The 17,449-nt window shown below is 34.4% G+C and overlaps 1 protein-coding gene across 1 annotated transcript; it reads left to right on the top strand.

The window, feature by feature from the left end:
* Positions 1 to 16,951: 16,951 nt before the first annotated feature.
* LOC141644237 (uncharacterized) lies at positions 16,952 to 17,449 on the top strand. Its single transcript, XM_074453708.1, has one exon. It carries the CDS (start codon positions 16,952 to 16,954, stop codon positions 17,447 to 17,449), a length of 498 nt encoding a protein of 165 aa, XP_074309809.1.

Genomic DNA, 17,449 nt, shown 5'->3' with positions numbered 1-17,449 from the left:
AATTACATCTACTAATAGCAATAACATTACAATTCATGGACTATACAACCAGTTGTATATGTTGTAGGGTGTAGAAAGCTTTGTGTCAAAGTATCCGAACTTTATATTAAAGAATATGAGTTTTATTAGAAAGTATTGAGTTCATTAATTTACACATTAAAAACATGAAATTTAAATTAGCTCAGAAAGAATACACGTAAGCTCGGATTCTTATACTTGGTTGTACCATACTTATGGTACAACTGGATGTATAATCCTATTTGTTACCCCAATATTTAAAGGGGTCTTACAAATTGCAATGTAAAAAAAGATGACACTGCCCACACCGATGGTAGAGCGGGGGAGGGGGATTAGCAAAGGCGGTCGTCGGTCGCCCCCGTCGTGGCGTTTGAAAATTTCGAGATTTTAAATTAAAATTTTCGATTTTTTTTCGAGGTCCTCCTATATTATTACCCTTTCATCTTCGCTAAAATTTTTCGCCACCTGCTTACTTTAAATCCTAACTCTGCCATTGTGTGACACATATCCTAATCTCCTACAGAAAGAGATATATGTCATCAACATTTGGCCCGATCAGCACAATAATCAATTTTCCCAGTCATTTCTTATTTACAAAAATACTCCTTTCATTTTTATGTTTTCTTCCCATTTCATTCAAATGCTTCTCACATATATTAGAGAAATGAGAAGAAAATAGAAAAATGAAGGGAGTATATACTTTTTCCGTTCCGTTCATTAGTTTTTACATATTTCTCTTAAAGTATCACCAAAACTTTAGAGAGACGGCCTCTTAATAACATCATTAAGATACTTCTCACATGATTGAGGGAGGGAGTTATTTAATTTCTATTTTCCGTGTGTATATCTCCAACTTATTTAGTGGAAGATGATCTCTCAGAAGACCTACAGTTAGGTTAATGTGTTTAGTGTTAAAAATGTTGGAGTTAGTGCTCCAAAATTTGTGTTATTTTTTTTTTTGAGGAAACAAAATTTGTGTTACTAGTTCTTAATAATTTGGAAGTAGTTTTTTTTTTTTTGATAAGGAAAAGAAACTAGATTGATAAAAAATCAACATATACCATCCTTTCGGATGAAAACGGTAAAAGAAAATCAAAGATTTTCAAGTTACCAAGTAACAAGCATAAATGAAAGGGCAACAAGGATGTCACTTTAAAGCCAAAAAAGAATTAAAGAATAATATAACATAAAAAACTTCGTCTTAAAAACGAGCGGACTACCCGTAAAGGCGTAAAGGGCCTAATTGGAAATAAAGAGAGGCAAGGTAGGGAAGTTCAAATCTGGTTCGGTTAAACGAACCGGTTCAAAAGGTCAATTAACGATTTATTGACTAGAGTTAATAATAAGTAGTTAACATATTGTTAGTAGTTGTTTTTAGCTTTAGTAAGTTATAAACCTATATAAAAATAACGAGTTTATGTTAATAATTAAACAAGTTTTTTAGATAATTTCTCCCTTTTCTCTCTAATTATATTTCCATTTGCAAATTCTAAAAAAAACTTGTTAATAGGAGTATCAATCATAGCATGGGCCCACAAAACCGTCATAAAGTATGATTGAATAGGGATCCAAAAATAATTAGGCAAATTACACATGCACACATGTGACCTAATTCAAGTGCTCAACCATAAAGCGAAATTGGTAGCATCTCAAAGGATGTCTCACATTATTTAATTCCAGAATTTTTTATCCGACTCTTCCATTTGGCATTAGGTGCCTGCGGTGTATCACCAGTAGTGGGTATATATGGGTACCATGTGAAGCCATAAGCTTCCTATATCCATTATTGAAATACAGGTTTTGACTTATTTTGAAAAATAAGTTTTGTGAAGGGTGATAAGACGGGTTTTGTATGCGATAAGATGGTCTATTGAATGTTAATTATTTTTGGTTTAAATTGGGGTGTTTATCGTCGACAAAAGTGTATAACTAGTTTTCTTGCTCGTGCGTTGTACAGATATTAAAATAATGTGTGATAAATTTCACAATAAAATGCAATATAGATATATAATATATCGTTCATGTCTAAGATTTTATGTATGCTGCATGACCAACAAATAATTCCCGTTAACATAATATTGACATAATAATAAAAGAGTGTTTGATTAATAAAATACTCCCTCCATACCACACCAATGGTAACATTGACTTTTTCACACTTGTCGAGACATGTTTTGCAACGTTAATATCTTTAGTTACACATTATTAAAAATTATAAAATTTTGATATTCTTATAGCATTCATGACGATAAATCAAACAAGATCTCACATGACTATATTTTGTCTTATACATTAAGAATAATATCGAAGATTCCCTACGACCATAAATAGGGTTAAGATTCCCTATGTTACCATTGGTCTGGTATGGAGGGAGTACTTTTTTTTAGGAAAATAAAACCAATATGAAGTTTATATATTGGACTAATTGTTTTTAGAATTTGTTCATTAATACCTGTTTGTTTTTCAATTGGTCAAGGAAAACAATAATATCTACTCTGCATAATCAACTTAATGATGTAAAAAATCTCCTTATTTCGAATAACAACCATAATTTAATCATTGCTAGATCAAATTGTAATTATGTAAAATCATTTAGAGGTAGTTAGAATGTTATATCTCCCGGTCAAACTATAGAAGTACGTTTAAATGTGAACCAAATTCCGACACAATACTACATGACTAGGGCTGCTTATGAACCCCCTCTCTCTCTCTCTCTCTCTAGCAATAGTCTTGGTGTAATACCCGCTATGTTTAAGGACCCTTTGACTCTCTATCTCTCTCTCTCTCTCTCTCTCTCTCTCTCTCTCTCTAGCAATAGTCTTGGTGTAATACCCGCTATGTTTAAGGACCCTTTGACCGACCCTTTGACCACGGAAGACCCTAAGAGGGGATACGTGAGAGGATAAGTGAGGATAAGTGACTTATGCAGTTGATTACTCAAACTAGTAGAGACTACTCGCACTACAACAAATTGTCACTTGCGCCACGAATTATGCCACGGGAATTTATAATTCGTGGCTAAATTCTGCTTAGCCACGGGAAAAATTTATTCATTATTTTGAAAAAAATTTTATGCCACGGGATAACTTTTCCCGTGGCAAAAAGTCACTTGCGCCACGAAATAGGCTACACCCGTGGCAAATAATCATTTTAGCCACGAACTAGGTCACACGCGTGACGAAATTTTAATTAGCCACGAATTGTTCCGTGGCAAAAAAAATTTAGCCACGAACTAACAACCTCCCGTGGCGAGTATCTTTTCGGACTTAAATTAAGATATTTTAATGTTAAGGCAAACTTAAAATCTAAAAGATATTTAATCAAATATAAATAATATGAAAATGCATTTCAATATAAAATTTTGCAAACACTTTGATTAATTTAATTAATATTATTTTATTATTTTATTTACTTTAATAAGAAATTTTAAAATTTTATAAACTTTTATGCAAGCAAAGAAAAGTTTATCGTCTAATTTTTTTATTCTTTTAGAAACCATAATTACGTTTTGTAGGTTTTTCAAAACATTTCTATTTTAAGAAATTTGTATTATTATATAATTCTGTTTATTACAGTCGTGAATTTCTTTTAATTTTTTAATTAAAACATTATAGTCTTGAATAACAATCTTAAATGATCGTATCACATTTAAAAACATAGCATATAAAATTACATAAATAAGTTATTTATCATCTATGTTTGATAAATCTAAAATTAACATATTGTCAAATTGGTTCATTAAAAATTTGATTTACAACTTTATTTGTAAGATATTTATAGAAAAAATTTGAATTTGATAAAAAATTTAACTTGGTGAGAAAAAAAGTTTTGGGAAATTGTTTTTTAGGGGTGAAAAAAAAACGACAATTAGATTACAAAATTGATTAAATAAAATAAGTGCGCTGAGAATAGAAAGAAAAAAAATGATCTTCCACAAATCAATTAAGAAAAAAACATATCGGAAAAATTATCAATATAAAAAATTCAAGGGTTAATTGATAAACATTACCAATATAAAGACCCTTTTTCATAATCAGTACCAACATAATCAATAATTAGTAATCAATACCAAAATATTAACTTTTTTCTATGATCGGTACTAAGTCGCCTGAAAATCTAATCTCAACCTACTTGAAAAATTCCAAAAAGCCATCATTCAAGTACAAATCTCCACTCACCCACTTCCAAAATCCTTCTCTTAGATGAAAACACTTTTAAAGTAGGAAAAAAATTAGAGTAAGAAGGCGACTTGGTACCTATCGTAGAAAAAAGTTAATATTTTGCTAGTGATTACTAATTATTGATTACGTTGGTATTGATTATGAAAACGATGACTAAAGTTGGTAGTTTTTATCAATTTACCCAAAATTCAATATGGAGAAATTTTTTTCATTGGAAATGAGCACATCACAGGGAAAATATAGAAATTATAATAATTTAAAATCACATGTGCAAATAATGTGAAAAATTTGAGAAAAAAACGATAAATCATAACAAAGAGAAATCAGTTTAAGAAAATAAGCGATTCTGTTGTACGACAGTGTTTTTCGTGTTTTCTGAGTAAAAAGTGACTAACTTTCGGTTAATAGTGACAAATTTCGTTTGGGGGGGGGGGGAGACCTTAAGTTATAAAAAGTGGTCATTATTTTACCAAAAAATGGTTAATTTTTCATATCGTATGTACGACGGTCATACAATAGCATTTGCGTAAAAAAAATATACGAAAAAATGAGTACAAGAGAAATGAAAATAAGAATGTCGATAAACTAAAAAAATAAAAAAATGTTAGGAAAACACGATTAAGTTTACTTTTTAGAGAAAATGGTTTTGCTAACTTGGGCAAAAAAATGATGTCAAAATCATTAGTCGGGAGGGTAACATCGAAAATTTGATTGTTTTGGCCAAAATAATATTTTTCCTGCAAAAATTCATAAATCATGTAACATTTTTGTAATTAAATAGTACTAAAGGTAAATTTTGAAAGGAAAAAAAATAAACGTAAAAGGATTCAAAGTACTAATTATATCAACAAAGTTAACTTTCAGTTTCGGTAGCACATCAAAAGAACTCTACGGTTAAGCGTGCTCAGGTGAGAGTAGTGTTGGGATGGGTGACCTCCTGGGAAGCCTCTTTGATGCATGTGAATGCATGGCCGGTGAAACCAAAGAACGTTTAAATGAATCAAGTTAACTAGTGAAACCAGTACCGAGATTGTCATTATTCCATATATGATAAAAAATATCGATCGTGAAAAAAAAATTATTTAACATTTTATTTATTTAATTTTCATATATAGTTTTTGCCACGGGAATTACTTATTCGCCACGGGAAATTTTTTGGCCACGGGAGTTATTAGCCACGAGAGAATCCGTGACCAAAAATTTAATAATAGCCACGTTCTTGTTTTTCCCGTGGCCATCTCTTCGCCACGGCCACTTGCGTCATGGAAGGTATTCCCGTGGCCAAATGATTTAGCCACGGAAATTTAACACTTGCGCCACGAATTTAGCCGTGGCCTAAGTGCTCATTTGTAGTAGTGTCGGTCGAGTAGCGGGAACACTAGACCGAGTAGGGCTTACTCGGCCGAGTATGAGAGTACTCAACCGAGTATAGCCGCTGTTGACGCGTTATTATAAAAAGCAAGTTCGCAAGCCCTATTTCTTTTTCGACGGTTCCATTTCTCTCTAACCCTAATATATATCTCTCTCTCACCTATCACCCACTTTTCCTTACACTCCTATCTAGCCTAGACACTAACCATGGAAGGGGATCGGGTTACAAAGGAGGTATGCAAGTAAGGATGTCATCGTTATCGTCGTCGGTTCGCGTCGCTAGGTAAGTCGTTGTTTTGTTGTCGTCTTTCAGTAGGTTTCTGAGGTAGTCTTGTAATAGGATGTGGTTACCGTTTGTAGGAATGCGTCTCGGAGTCTTGCTTAGCTAATTGTTGGATGCATTTTCATGGATTGGCGATAAGGTAGGGTTTCCCTACTCAATTCCTGTTTTATTGATTTGAGATTGTATTGTATTGTGTACGATTGATTGTCTGCTGGTCATTGTTGGAGCGTTGGTGTTGGTATGGTTGTGGTGATGGTTGTTGAATGGAGTCACTTGCGGGAGTGGCTTCACGCCCTAGTTTCTCCCTCTGTGGAACCCGCCACAGCAGGGGGATGTGCACATTAATGAACAGGGTTATCTCTCGTTGATGAGCGGGATTAGGTGGGGATTGGCTACGGTCCCCCACTGGCGGCGAGGATTACCTGTTGCGATGGGTAATCTGGCAGGGCTACACACTTCCGTGAGTAGTCGGTTACTGTGTGAGATCGGGAGACCGGAGGTGGATGATGATCAGCTGGTTGCCTTTTGTACTTGTTTTACTTTGATTATACAGTAACTGACCCCGTGTTGTGTTTTCAAAACTGTGGTGATCAATTCGGGGATGGTGAGCAGTTGGTTTAGCAGGTACAGTTGGTCTTGTTGCTTACGGGCTTAGAAGGGAATCGAGTGACCACGCTACCGGAGTAGATGTCCTTGACGCACGAGCTTAGTAGTCATCATAGTTATCACTTTGTATCTTGTTACGTTGTTTTATGTTGTAAAGACTTAAAGTATTTTAGTAAATGTTCTTCTATTGTTTATTTGATCTACTACCTCGGGCAACCGAGATGGTAATACCTTCATACACTGGGATGGTCCTTGGTAAGGCATCTTGGTGTACGGGGGTGTTACACTTGGCCTCTATCTTTGCATTTGAAACAAAATCTTTCACGCAGACCTCTATTTTTATTCCCTATTCACACACATATCTAAAACAATCTCATCCCTTGAAAGATCGATCATTGTCTCCGAAATTTATCTCAAATTTATCCAACCAAGTGAAAAACTAAACCCCTACTTCTAGAAAAATCCACCATCCAATGGAAACTAGCCCTTGCTCTCGACAATATATTTTTTTTAGGAAAAAAACCAATATAAAGTTTATATATATGATACCTGGAACTGAGAGTTTTTAGATTTTGTTCATTAATACCTGTTTGTTTTTCAATTGGTCAAGAAAAATAATAATATCTACTTTGCATAATCAACTCAATGATGCAATAAATGTAATACTACGGTTTTATGTGTCTTTGGGTACTCTATCGAGTGGGGCTTACTCTATCGAGTAAGTATTTTTTGACCCAAAACAGTAGACTGCCTGTAGGGTACTCGATCGAGTAAGTTGGGGACTCGATCGAGTAAGTCACTTACTCGATCGAGTAAGTGAGTTTTACGGGTTTTATTAATGATGCGAGATTAATATAAAAAGATGACTGTCACTTCTCTTAATTTTTTTTTAACACTCTAAAAACCTATTTGAGAAGAAGAGGAGTTACGTAAGTTGTTTTCATCGCATTGTTAACAAATCCCCAAGGCTAGGAGTGTCGGATCATCTTGTTCTTTACGCCGTTGTGATCCTTGTATCGAGAGTAAGCTTTTTATACAATTTTTATAATGTTTTGTTAAAGTTGGTTGAAACCTTAATTGGGTGATATTGGGGGTTTTGGGTGATTTGTATGAATGTGGTAGTAATTGTATGTATGCATGTTATAGGAGGAGGTTTCGTTGAGGAAAGATTCTGATTAGCTGCTAACACCGTCTGTGGTGTTTGCTTTCCAGGTAGGGTTTCCCTACTCAATATTAATTACATGGCATTGTTGGTGTTGATGTTGTTGTTGTTGTTGTTGATTGATTCTTTTATCGTATTGGCATCGGTTGTTGGTAAGTGTTGTTTGTATATGATGATTGATTGATAACTGTCTGTGATCTTCGGGGTGCATCCCTGGCTGAGTGGAGTCACTTGCGGGAGTGACTTCACGCCCTTGATTCGCCTTCTGTGGAACCCGCCACAGAAGGGATGTGCACATTAATGAACTTGAGTTTATCGCTCAATGGAAATGAGCGGGGCTTAGGTGGGAACGGCTGCGGTCCCCCACTGGCGGCGAGGAGTACTTGTTGCGATGGGTACTCTGGCAGGGCTACACACTTTAGTGTGTAGTCAGATATGTGGAGATAGGGTGGAGTTGTGGAGATTAAGATTGTGTGTTTGAGTTGTTTACATTGTGGTTTCATATCAGCTGTTGTTTTTATATACTTAGTACTGACCCCGTTTAAATGTTTTAAAAACTATGGTGATCCATTCGAGGGTGGTGAACAGTTATTGAGCAGATATAAGACGATGCGCATGGGATAGCTGCGACGAGTCACCACATTGCAGTTTTAGAAGTCTTCCGTTGTGTCGAACATTTGTAGTTGTTTAGTAGTTGACAGTTTTGAGAACCTTTGTATTTCTTTTTAACAAGTTTTGGAGCTTGGCTTGTATCACTTAAACTTTATTACTATTTAAGTATGTTTCCTTATTGTCATTTGATTATCATTGCCTCGGGTAACCGAGATGGTGACGTTCTCATACCTTAAGTGGTCCTGGTAAGGCATTTGGAGTATGGTGGGTGTCACAATAAATCTCCTTTTTTAGAATAACAACCATAATTTAATCATTGTTGGGTCAAATGGTAGTTACGTAAAAACATTTACAGGTAGTTAAATGTTATATCTCCCGGTCAAACTATAGACGTACCTTTGAATGTGAACCAAATTCCAACGCAATACTACATGGCTGGGGCTGCTTATGACACCCCACTATAACAATAGTCTTGCCCCCATTTTCTCAGTTGAAACAAAATTCTTCACGTAGACCCTTATTTTTCTTCCTTATTCACACACATGATCTAAAACAATCTCATCCCTTAAAAGATCGATCCTTGTCGTCAAACTTCTCTCAAATTTATCCAACCAAGTGAAAAACTAAATCCCTACTTCTGGAAAAATCCACAATCTAATGGAAACTAACCCTTGGTCTCGACAATGTTGTTAGAATTAAGATTTTACTTTAATTTGGATTGATGGGGTCAAGATTAAGTTTATCAGTATGATCTTCTGAGGTTTCTTGTTATTATTCATATTACCTATATGTTTTAATGCAAGCGATATTTGCTGATAAATAACCTTATTTATTATCACTACCCTCGTTAAACTCATCACCCTCCACAAATGCACCCTCCCTCCAGCCCACTAATTTACCCGCAAAATAAAACATCAGCCACTGTGATTAGTTCTTACTACTTGAAACAACCTTCAATCCACTATCACTACCTTTCTGCCACGTTTTACATCTAAGAAGTCATAAATCACATTCAGCTCCATGAAACACCAATCTTTACTCTAGATGATATGGATCCTCGTCTCCCTTATCGAAGACAATTTATTTCTCCTTCAACAAATAAAAGTTTAAGAAGCAATCTTCCCTCTTATCTCTTTCCCTTTCCCTTCCTAGTCTTTTTCTCGTCTCTTCCCTTACCTTCATTCCAGATACTCAAACAAAGTGTTTGGGTAGTATGTTTGTAAACTGAATAAGTTTGAATATTATATATATACACGAACTTTTCTATTTATTTCATTTTGCATTAATAAATCTTACTACCTATATCTTATTTTTATTGTCCTTTTTTCTTCAAATTTTATTATCTCATAATTATTATCCCCTTTCTAGATCTAGTAAGGAAAAACTTTAGTCAACCAACTCGTCGCAATCAACCTTATTTCCACTCGAAACAACCTTTAGCCCACTACTTAATCCCTTCGGTTCACACATAAAACGGTCTAAAATGCAAAGCTTTCATCTCTCTCTTGAAAAGTCCATCTAACTAACAGAAAACTAACCGCTACTTTCTGAACTTCATCATTTTTACATCCCGTAAAGATCAAGTTGAACATGATAAAAAAAAAATGCAGAAACTTAGGTTTTCTTTGATAACAACATATTCAACATTTTTTTTTTAGCATTTTGAGAGTTTTTACACTATTTAAATAACAAATGTGCTATTTTCAGTGTTGATCATCGACATATTGAAATATTAGATTGTGGTATAATTTCCTGATTTACATTATGACCTTTAATTAGTATATTATAAGAAAATAAAAATTGAGTTTTTTTTTTATCTCTGAGGAAATTAAAGATCAAACTTTATCTTTATAATATTTATAATTAATATTCTTCACTTAAAATATATAAATTTAAGTAAGTTCAAATAAGTTAGCTAAAAGTTATAAATCACAAATTGTACGAAGCAGTATAATCAGTTTTTTTATTAATATGAAATAAATGTCATAAACTTCATGAGAATATTAATGCGGTATAGAACTATAGAAGAGTTGGCAAGTACGTGACCCCCTTTTAGGTTTAAATTTTTTCATTTATTTTTATATTTTTGCCTAAAGGTGGTTAAAGCATCGTATTATGCATGGCGAATATGTCTCACCCTTCCCTAATTCGTATCTCTCCCTATATAGTGATGATGTGCTCAATTTACACAAAAAAAAAAACAAATTTATAGCATCAACAATAATTAGTTTGCTCCATATAATTGAATAGTGCCATTTTTTATGAATGTAAATTAATTTGTCAGAATAAAAGCTTGAGAGAGACGGTCTTCACTATATTAGGGAAAGACTACTCTTACCCTTTTATGTGTTTATCATGACTTTTTTTTAATGTTGATCATTTTTTTTGGGTAAAAGGTAAGTATATTTGAATAGTACCATTTTTTTTAATGGAGTATAGTTCAGAATATCCTAATTTGTCAAGACATTGTAAGGCTCTACAATAGAAAATCTGCTTCACCTAGATGTCTTGTCAAAATTAACCTTAAAAAAGCTTATGATAGTGTGGAATGGGAGTTTCTTCATCAAATGCTTAAATCCTTGAAATTTCCTGATAAGTTTGTTCACAGGATACTCTTATGTGTTACCACTCCTATCTATTCTATATCCTTGAATGACAACAGTTTTGGTTTTTTCCTTGGGAAACGAGGACTAAGGTAGGGGGATCCCTTATCTCCCCTCCTTTTTACTCTTTGTATGGAGTATCTTTCAAGGATCCTTACTGTTGTGGGACAACAGAGTTATTTTTGATTTCACCCCCTTTGCACCCACCTGAAATTGAATCACCTCCTCTTTGCTGACGATCTACTTCTTTTTGCCAAAGGGACTGCCCCTTCTATCAAGTGGATCTTGAGAGCTTTTGCCACCTTCTCAGCATCTTCTGGTCTCCATCTTAATAAGGAGAAATCTGAAATTTATTTCAATGGGGTGCATCATAATACACAACAAGACATCCTACAAATCTCTGGGTTTGTGAAGGGCTCTTTGCCTTTCAAATATTTAGGTGTCCCTATATCTTCCAAAAAATTGATAAGTAATGAAGGAAGGAAACTTATAGATAAGATTTTAGCAAGGATAAGAGCCTGGGAGGCCAAATATTTATCTTATGCTGGAAGATTAACACTGGTTACCTCTGTCCTTCAGACCTTACACTCTTACTGGTCGACTATTTTCCTCATTCCCAACTGTATCATGAACAAGATAGATGCAATCTGCAAGAATTTTTTATTGGGGGGGGGGCAAAGATCTATACTTAAGAGCTCCTGCTATTAACTGGGATCACTGTTGCATGCCTAAAACTGAGGGAGGTTTAGGTATTAAGGCCACTAATTAGTCTGGAACAAAGCCATTTTGGGGAAATATGTGTGATGGATTACAAATAAGAAGGATCAGCTTTGGGTAAAATAGAACCAATCACGTGTATATGAAAGGGACTCATTGGACTGCTTATGTTCCTCCAACTGATTGTAGTTGGACTTGGAAGAATATTGCTCATATTATGGATATTTTCAGGTCGGCTTATGTTAATGATAATTGGAATGGTAGCACCAAAGATTACAGTGTCCAAGAGGGTTATAGGTGACTCAGGCCTTCCCTTCCTCAAGTTCACTGGTGGAGAGTTTGTTGGAATAGCATGAATATTGCTAAAACCTCTTTCATTTACTGGGCAATGGTTCAACAAAGGCACTTTACCCGAGATAGATTGACTAGAATGAGATGTAACCAAGGATTGGATTGCTATCTCTGTGCTATAACAAATGAAACTCACCCTCACTTGTTCTTTGATTGTTCATTTAGTACCAGATGCGTCTTAATTCTTCAGAAGTACCTTAGCACGCATTTTGATCCTAGGACTTAAGCTCAATGTCCGGTATAGATGTGGAAGAAGGAACAGTAGGCTGGTCAGGAAAATTGTTTGCAATTGTCATATTATGCTAGTTCACTCCATCTGGTAGGCAAGGAATAGAGCCAGGCTCCATGACCAAGTTATCCATCCTGATGTTCTGGTTAAGCAGGTAATACGAGATGTTATCACCAGATTCTGGGCAAAGAATCAGCACATTGTTACGAGTAATGAAAAACAATGGCTCGATAAGTTAAAGTTTTGAGTTTGTAAGTATTCGTTTTTTGTGAGTTTCTTCTTGTAAGTAAGCGAACCCCTGGATGATGTAATTTTGTTAATGTTGATCGTTGCTTGAATTGAATCTTAACCTTATACATTTTCTATAATAAGTGTATCAAATTTACCTTCAAGCCTCATTCAAATATATTTTATTACTCGTGGTACCATTTTTACTTTAAATTGTAAAACAATCGCACAATAAAGTTTTTCAAAACATTTACTCATTTGTCATAATATGATATTTCGATTCGCATATTAACAACAACTTTCTTTATCTTTTAATACTCCTTGAAAAATAGATATCAAACTTTGTACTTATCAATAATTTGTGAATATCTTATTTGAATTTTGATTAATATACTTTTATATAATGACAAATGAATATAAATAATATAATAATAAATTATCAATAGAAGTTGAAGTGTATTGTGAGGGAAATAACTCTAAAATTAGTCGGAGAAATACATATGACATTTGAAAAATAAACTTCGTATTATGTATAATTAAATATGACATTAGCAATAAAAAAAGACGTAGGAGCATATTTCAGCGTTCATTTTACACTTTACATGAGTAAATTCCATGTAGTACGTATTATGCATGCACATTTGTCACAACCCAGTTCGGCATAGGGCCTTTTAGCCTCATAATACCTAATTTTTTTAATCGGAAGTTGTCATAAAATTGGATATTATAAATATATCAAAGGTTTTATTTTCCTTCTAATTTAATAAAAAGTGAACAAATACTAATGAATAATTTTTTAGTATTAATAAATTATAGATAATTAATTTATTTCCTGTTTCTAATAATAAAATTGTAACATAATTAATTAATTCTCATTTCTAATAGAAAAATCATATTCCTAATTATAATATAAAAAATTTAAATAATTATTATCTCCTAATTCTAATAGTACAATTAGGAAAAAAAAAGCCTTAATAAATTGTTAATTTATTTCCTATTTCTAATAGGAAAATTGTAAAATAATTAATTAATTCTCATTTCTAATAGGAAAATTATATTCCTAGTTATAATAGAAAAAGTTATACATAATTAATTATCTCCTAATTCTAATGCTAATAGTATAATTAGAAAAAAAAGCCTCCTTTAGTTATATATATTGATATTGATTACCCCACCCACGGGTGCTTACACGAAGAGTTAAACGGACCAAAGAGATTGATTCATTCCCATGGGTAGGGGATCAAACCCGTGACCTCATGGTTAAGGGATGAAGTGAGTAACCACTACACCAAACTCATTTGGTTCGATTGAATGTTAATTGAATAGCTAAATGCGGAGTTTTATGAAGCATTATGTGGGTTCATGTGTCGTTCTCATTTCATCCTCATATTGGCTACTTATACTGTTATACCAATCTTGGGACTCGAGTCAAGACCCGAGTCAGTACCGCGGTAAGGAGCTCGTTGGTGTTGAAGTGAAGCATGAAAGAAGAAGGAAAAGGAACAATGACGAGAGGTACGTAAGCGAGTGCATGGAGACTCGCCATCAAGATCAGAATCTCGGGAGGAGACTAGGAGAGTCGTCGCTCACCCCTTGGGCAAGCCACCTGCCTCTGGGCTAGCCTCCCAGATGCTCGAGACAGAAATTGACCGTGTTTTGCTATTTGCTTTAATAAAAGACCTATTTTTTTACTTAGTTTTTATCATTCATATCATTATTCCATTCTAGTATCCCAATAAGTGTAATTTGGGGAAAAACACAACAGCCCTAATTAATTTTGGTTAGAAATTATGAGTAACTAATCCTCCCTTTCTTGGATCGATAAATTGAAGCTATTGACTAATTAATTGTGAGATTGTTCTTTCTTTCTTTGGGTATTAGAAACTCATACCTCATGGGTTTGAGGTATGAGTATGAAACCCTTATTTTTACCAGATAAACACCTAGTATGGGTTTGATTCATTCCAAACTCATACATCACACCTTTATGAATTAAACAAACACCCCCTACGCAGTGGTTGAGCTAGGGGGGAGGGGCCTAGCAGAGGCGGTTACCCCCCTGACGGATTAAATTTTCGAAGTTTTTAGTTAAATTTTTTGAAACTTTTTCGAGGGTGTCTTATGAAATTAGTCGTTCGCCCCCCCTAAAATTTTTCGCCCCCCCTAAGTTTAATTCCTGGCTCCGCCACTGCCCCTAAGTGAATTAAGATGTTTCACACTAGATGAAACTCATTTATGGAATGCCTTAGCATTATGCCTTTATTTCTCAATACACAAGTTGAATGAATGTATGAGAAATATTCATTTGAGCTACTCCTTCTGTCTCATCAACTGTTATCATTTGCCTTTTGCATGTATGTAAAAGCGTAAAATTTGTATGTGAAAAAGCACATCCCTAAGTTTATTAAGAGACTATTTTATAGTTTTAAGTAAAAGTGGTACTAAAGATAATAAAATAGGTACAAATCATGATTAAAGATAAAATGGGTACATTTATCATGTAAATAGGTACGAAATTAGTATGTCACGATCAACAACAAAAAGATCACGAAATACAAATAAAAAGATACGGAATACTGGTCTCTCAATAACTTATTAAAAGACCGTATGTCACAAGTTTTAGTGATATAATATGAGAACTAGTTTAGATCCCGCGCAATGAATCCGCGGTTGTAGAGTTTTTATTTTTTTTTAAAAAATTAACTATAAAATTAATTAAAAAATTGAGTAATGTCATGAAATGTATATTTTAAAACAAAATTAATGAAATTGTTTATAATTTTTTTATTAGCATATCATTTAGTTACGATTTAGCATACAAAGAACGAATTTTTTATCACAAAAATCTTAGAGACGAATTTTAAATAAGTGATTATATCAAAATAAGAAAGTAAATAAGAGATTTTATCAAAATAGGAAATGTGGTTTAGGCGAAAAAACTTAAAGTTCTTCCTATTCGTTTAATAAATAGAGGATTTAATTACAAAAGTTGAAATTTTGAACCTAAATTAACCCATAGCGAAACTAAGTGAGGAATTTTAAAGAGTAACCTTAGAAATACTTACAATAAAATTCTCAAATGAGAGTGTTTGGTCTACGTATATACTCCATTAAACCCTATAATGGGCCCAAGACCCACTAAAATACATAAGACTAACAGGTCCTTTCTCTGTTATAACAGAACCCAATGACAAGTTCATAATAGGCACAAAAACTATTTGAAGATGCTAAAACACTTACCAGCCTTCCAATCAGACCATTGTCCTCTTTTTATAGCTCCAATTGGGTTTGCACTTTGCACCCCTCAGTTCAGTACAAAGACCGTTTAAATTTCAAGCTGCTTGGATAACGCACGACAAATTCTCCACTTTCGTTAACGAAAATTGGCCGAGAGAAGGAGCTTTTCCATCGCGCTTGAAGGATATGTCTAACCTTTTACAAGTGGAATAAAAATGTATTTGGTGATATTTTTTGTCGAAAAAAGACACTATTGGCCCGTATTGAAGGCTGCCAAAGACATCTCTCTATTGTGCATGAAAGTCGACTTATCAAACTTGAATTGAAGCTACGTAAGAAGCTTGAAGAGGTATTAGAACAAGAGGAAATACTTTCGTACCAAAGAGCAAGAATTGATTTTATAAGAGATGGAGACAGAAACACGTCTTATTTCCACGTTAGTACTTTGGTGCGTCGATGGCGTAATAGAATTAGTTCTTTACGAAATAGTGAAGGTAATTGGGTAGAAGACAACCACGAGGTCAAGAAGCTCGTCGTTGATTATTTTCGTAGGCTTTATACGGATGATGTTCCATATGACCATGAAGCAGATATTCCTTATGACCTCTTTAAGGAATTCAATGCAGATTTTAATTGGCTCCCAAGATCATTCTCCCGAGCGGAAATTGAACAAGTCATATTTAATATGAGGCCCCTTAAAGCCTCGGGCCCAGACGATTTTCAAGCTCTATTTTACCAGAAACAATGGGAAGTGATCGAGTCCTCCTTAGTTCCTATGGTTATCAATGCTCTTGAAGGCAAGAGTTTTCCGGAGGGATTAAATGATACCCATATAGTTGTAATTCCAAAGGTTGAAGCTCCAGAATTCATTTCGCAATTCCGTCCCATCAGTTTATGCAACGTGGCCTACAAAATTATCAGCAAGGTGCTCGCCAATCGCATAAAAAACTGACAATGTAGTCATTTTCCAAGAAGCCATTCATACGATGCGTAAAAAAAGGGTCGTACCTCTTATATAGCTATCAAAATTGATCTTGAAAAAGCATACGACCGTCTGAAATGGGACTTTATTCGAGATACTCTATTTGATATGTGCTTTCCCACTTTATTGATTGATACGGTTATGGAATGCGTGACCACTACGAGGATGCAAATACTTTGGAATGGGGAACCTACCGAGCAATTTACTCCTACCCGAGGAGTACGTCAAGGGGACCCATCATCATCATATCTTTTTTTCATGTGTTTAGAAAAGCTTAAGCAGGCTATCGATAAACAAATGAGAGCTAATAATTGGAGAGCGTTACCAATTTGTCGAAATGGACCAGTGGTATCAAATTTTTTGAGAACGATATGGTGCTGTTCGCTGAAGCTACTGCTGACCAAGCCGAGGTCATTAATTATGTACTTGACAATTTTTGTCGAGCATCCGGGGAGAAGGTTAGTCTTGCTAAGTCACGAATTTTTTTCTCATCCAACACTCCTCCTGAAATTCGCGAAACAGTGAGCAGGAGTATGGGTTTTGAAGAAACAAATGATTTGGGCCTTTATTTGGGTGTACCAACTATCAATGGGAGAGTCACTAAGCACACTTTCTCGCATTTGGAGGAAAAAATTAGCAAGATATTAGCAGGATGGGCTACTAAACGCTTATCTCTAGCAGGTCAAGCAAAGTTAGTACAATCGACGTTATCAACCATTGCTAATTATAATATGCAATCTTCTAAAATTCCGCGTTCGATATGTGACTCTATTGATAAAAAGCAAGACGATTCCTTTGGAGTAGGGATGAAAATAAAAGGTCCGTTCATCTTATTTCATGGGAAGCTATCCAACGACCAAAATCCTTAG

This window comes from Silene latifolia, chromosome 1 (genome assembly GCF_048544455.1).
Source record: "Silene latifolia isolate original U9 population chromosome 1, ASM4854445v1, whole genome shotgun sequence".
Classification (NCBI taxonomy): domain Eukaryota; kingdom Viridiplantae; phylum Streptophyta; class Magnoliopsida; order Caryophyllales; family Caryophyllaceae; genus Silene; species Silene latifolia.
This window is presented reverse-complemented; position numbering and strand designations above follow the sequence as displayed.

Bases quoted from the DNA above. Each gene is read 5' to 3' on its own strand.
- LOC141644237 (XM_074453708.1), top strand. From the start codon at position 16,952: ATGGTGCTGTTCGCTGAAGCTACTGCTGACCAAGCCGAGGTCATTAAT.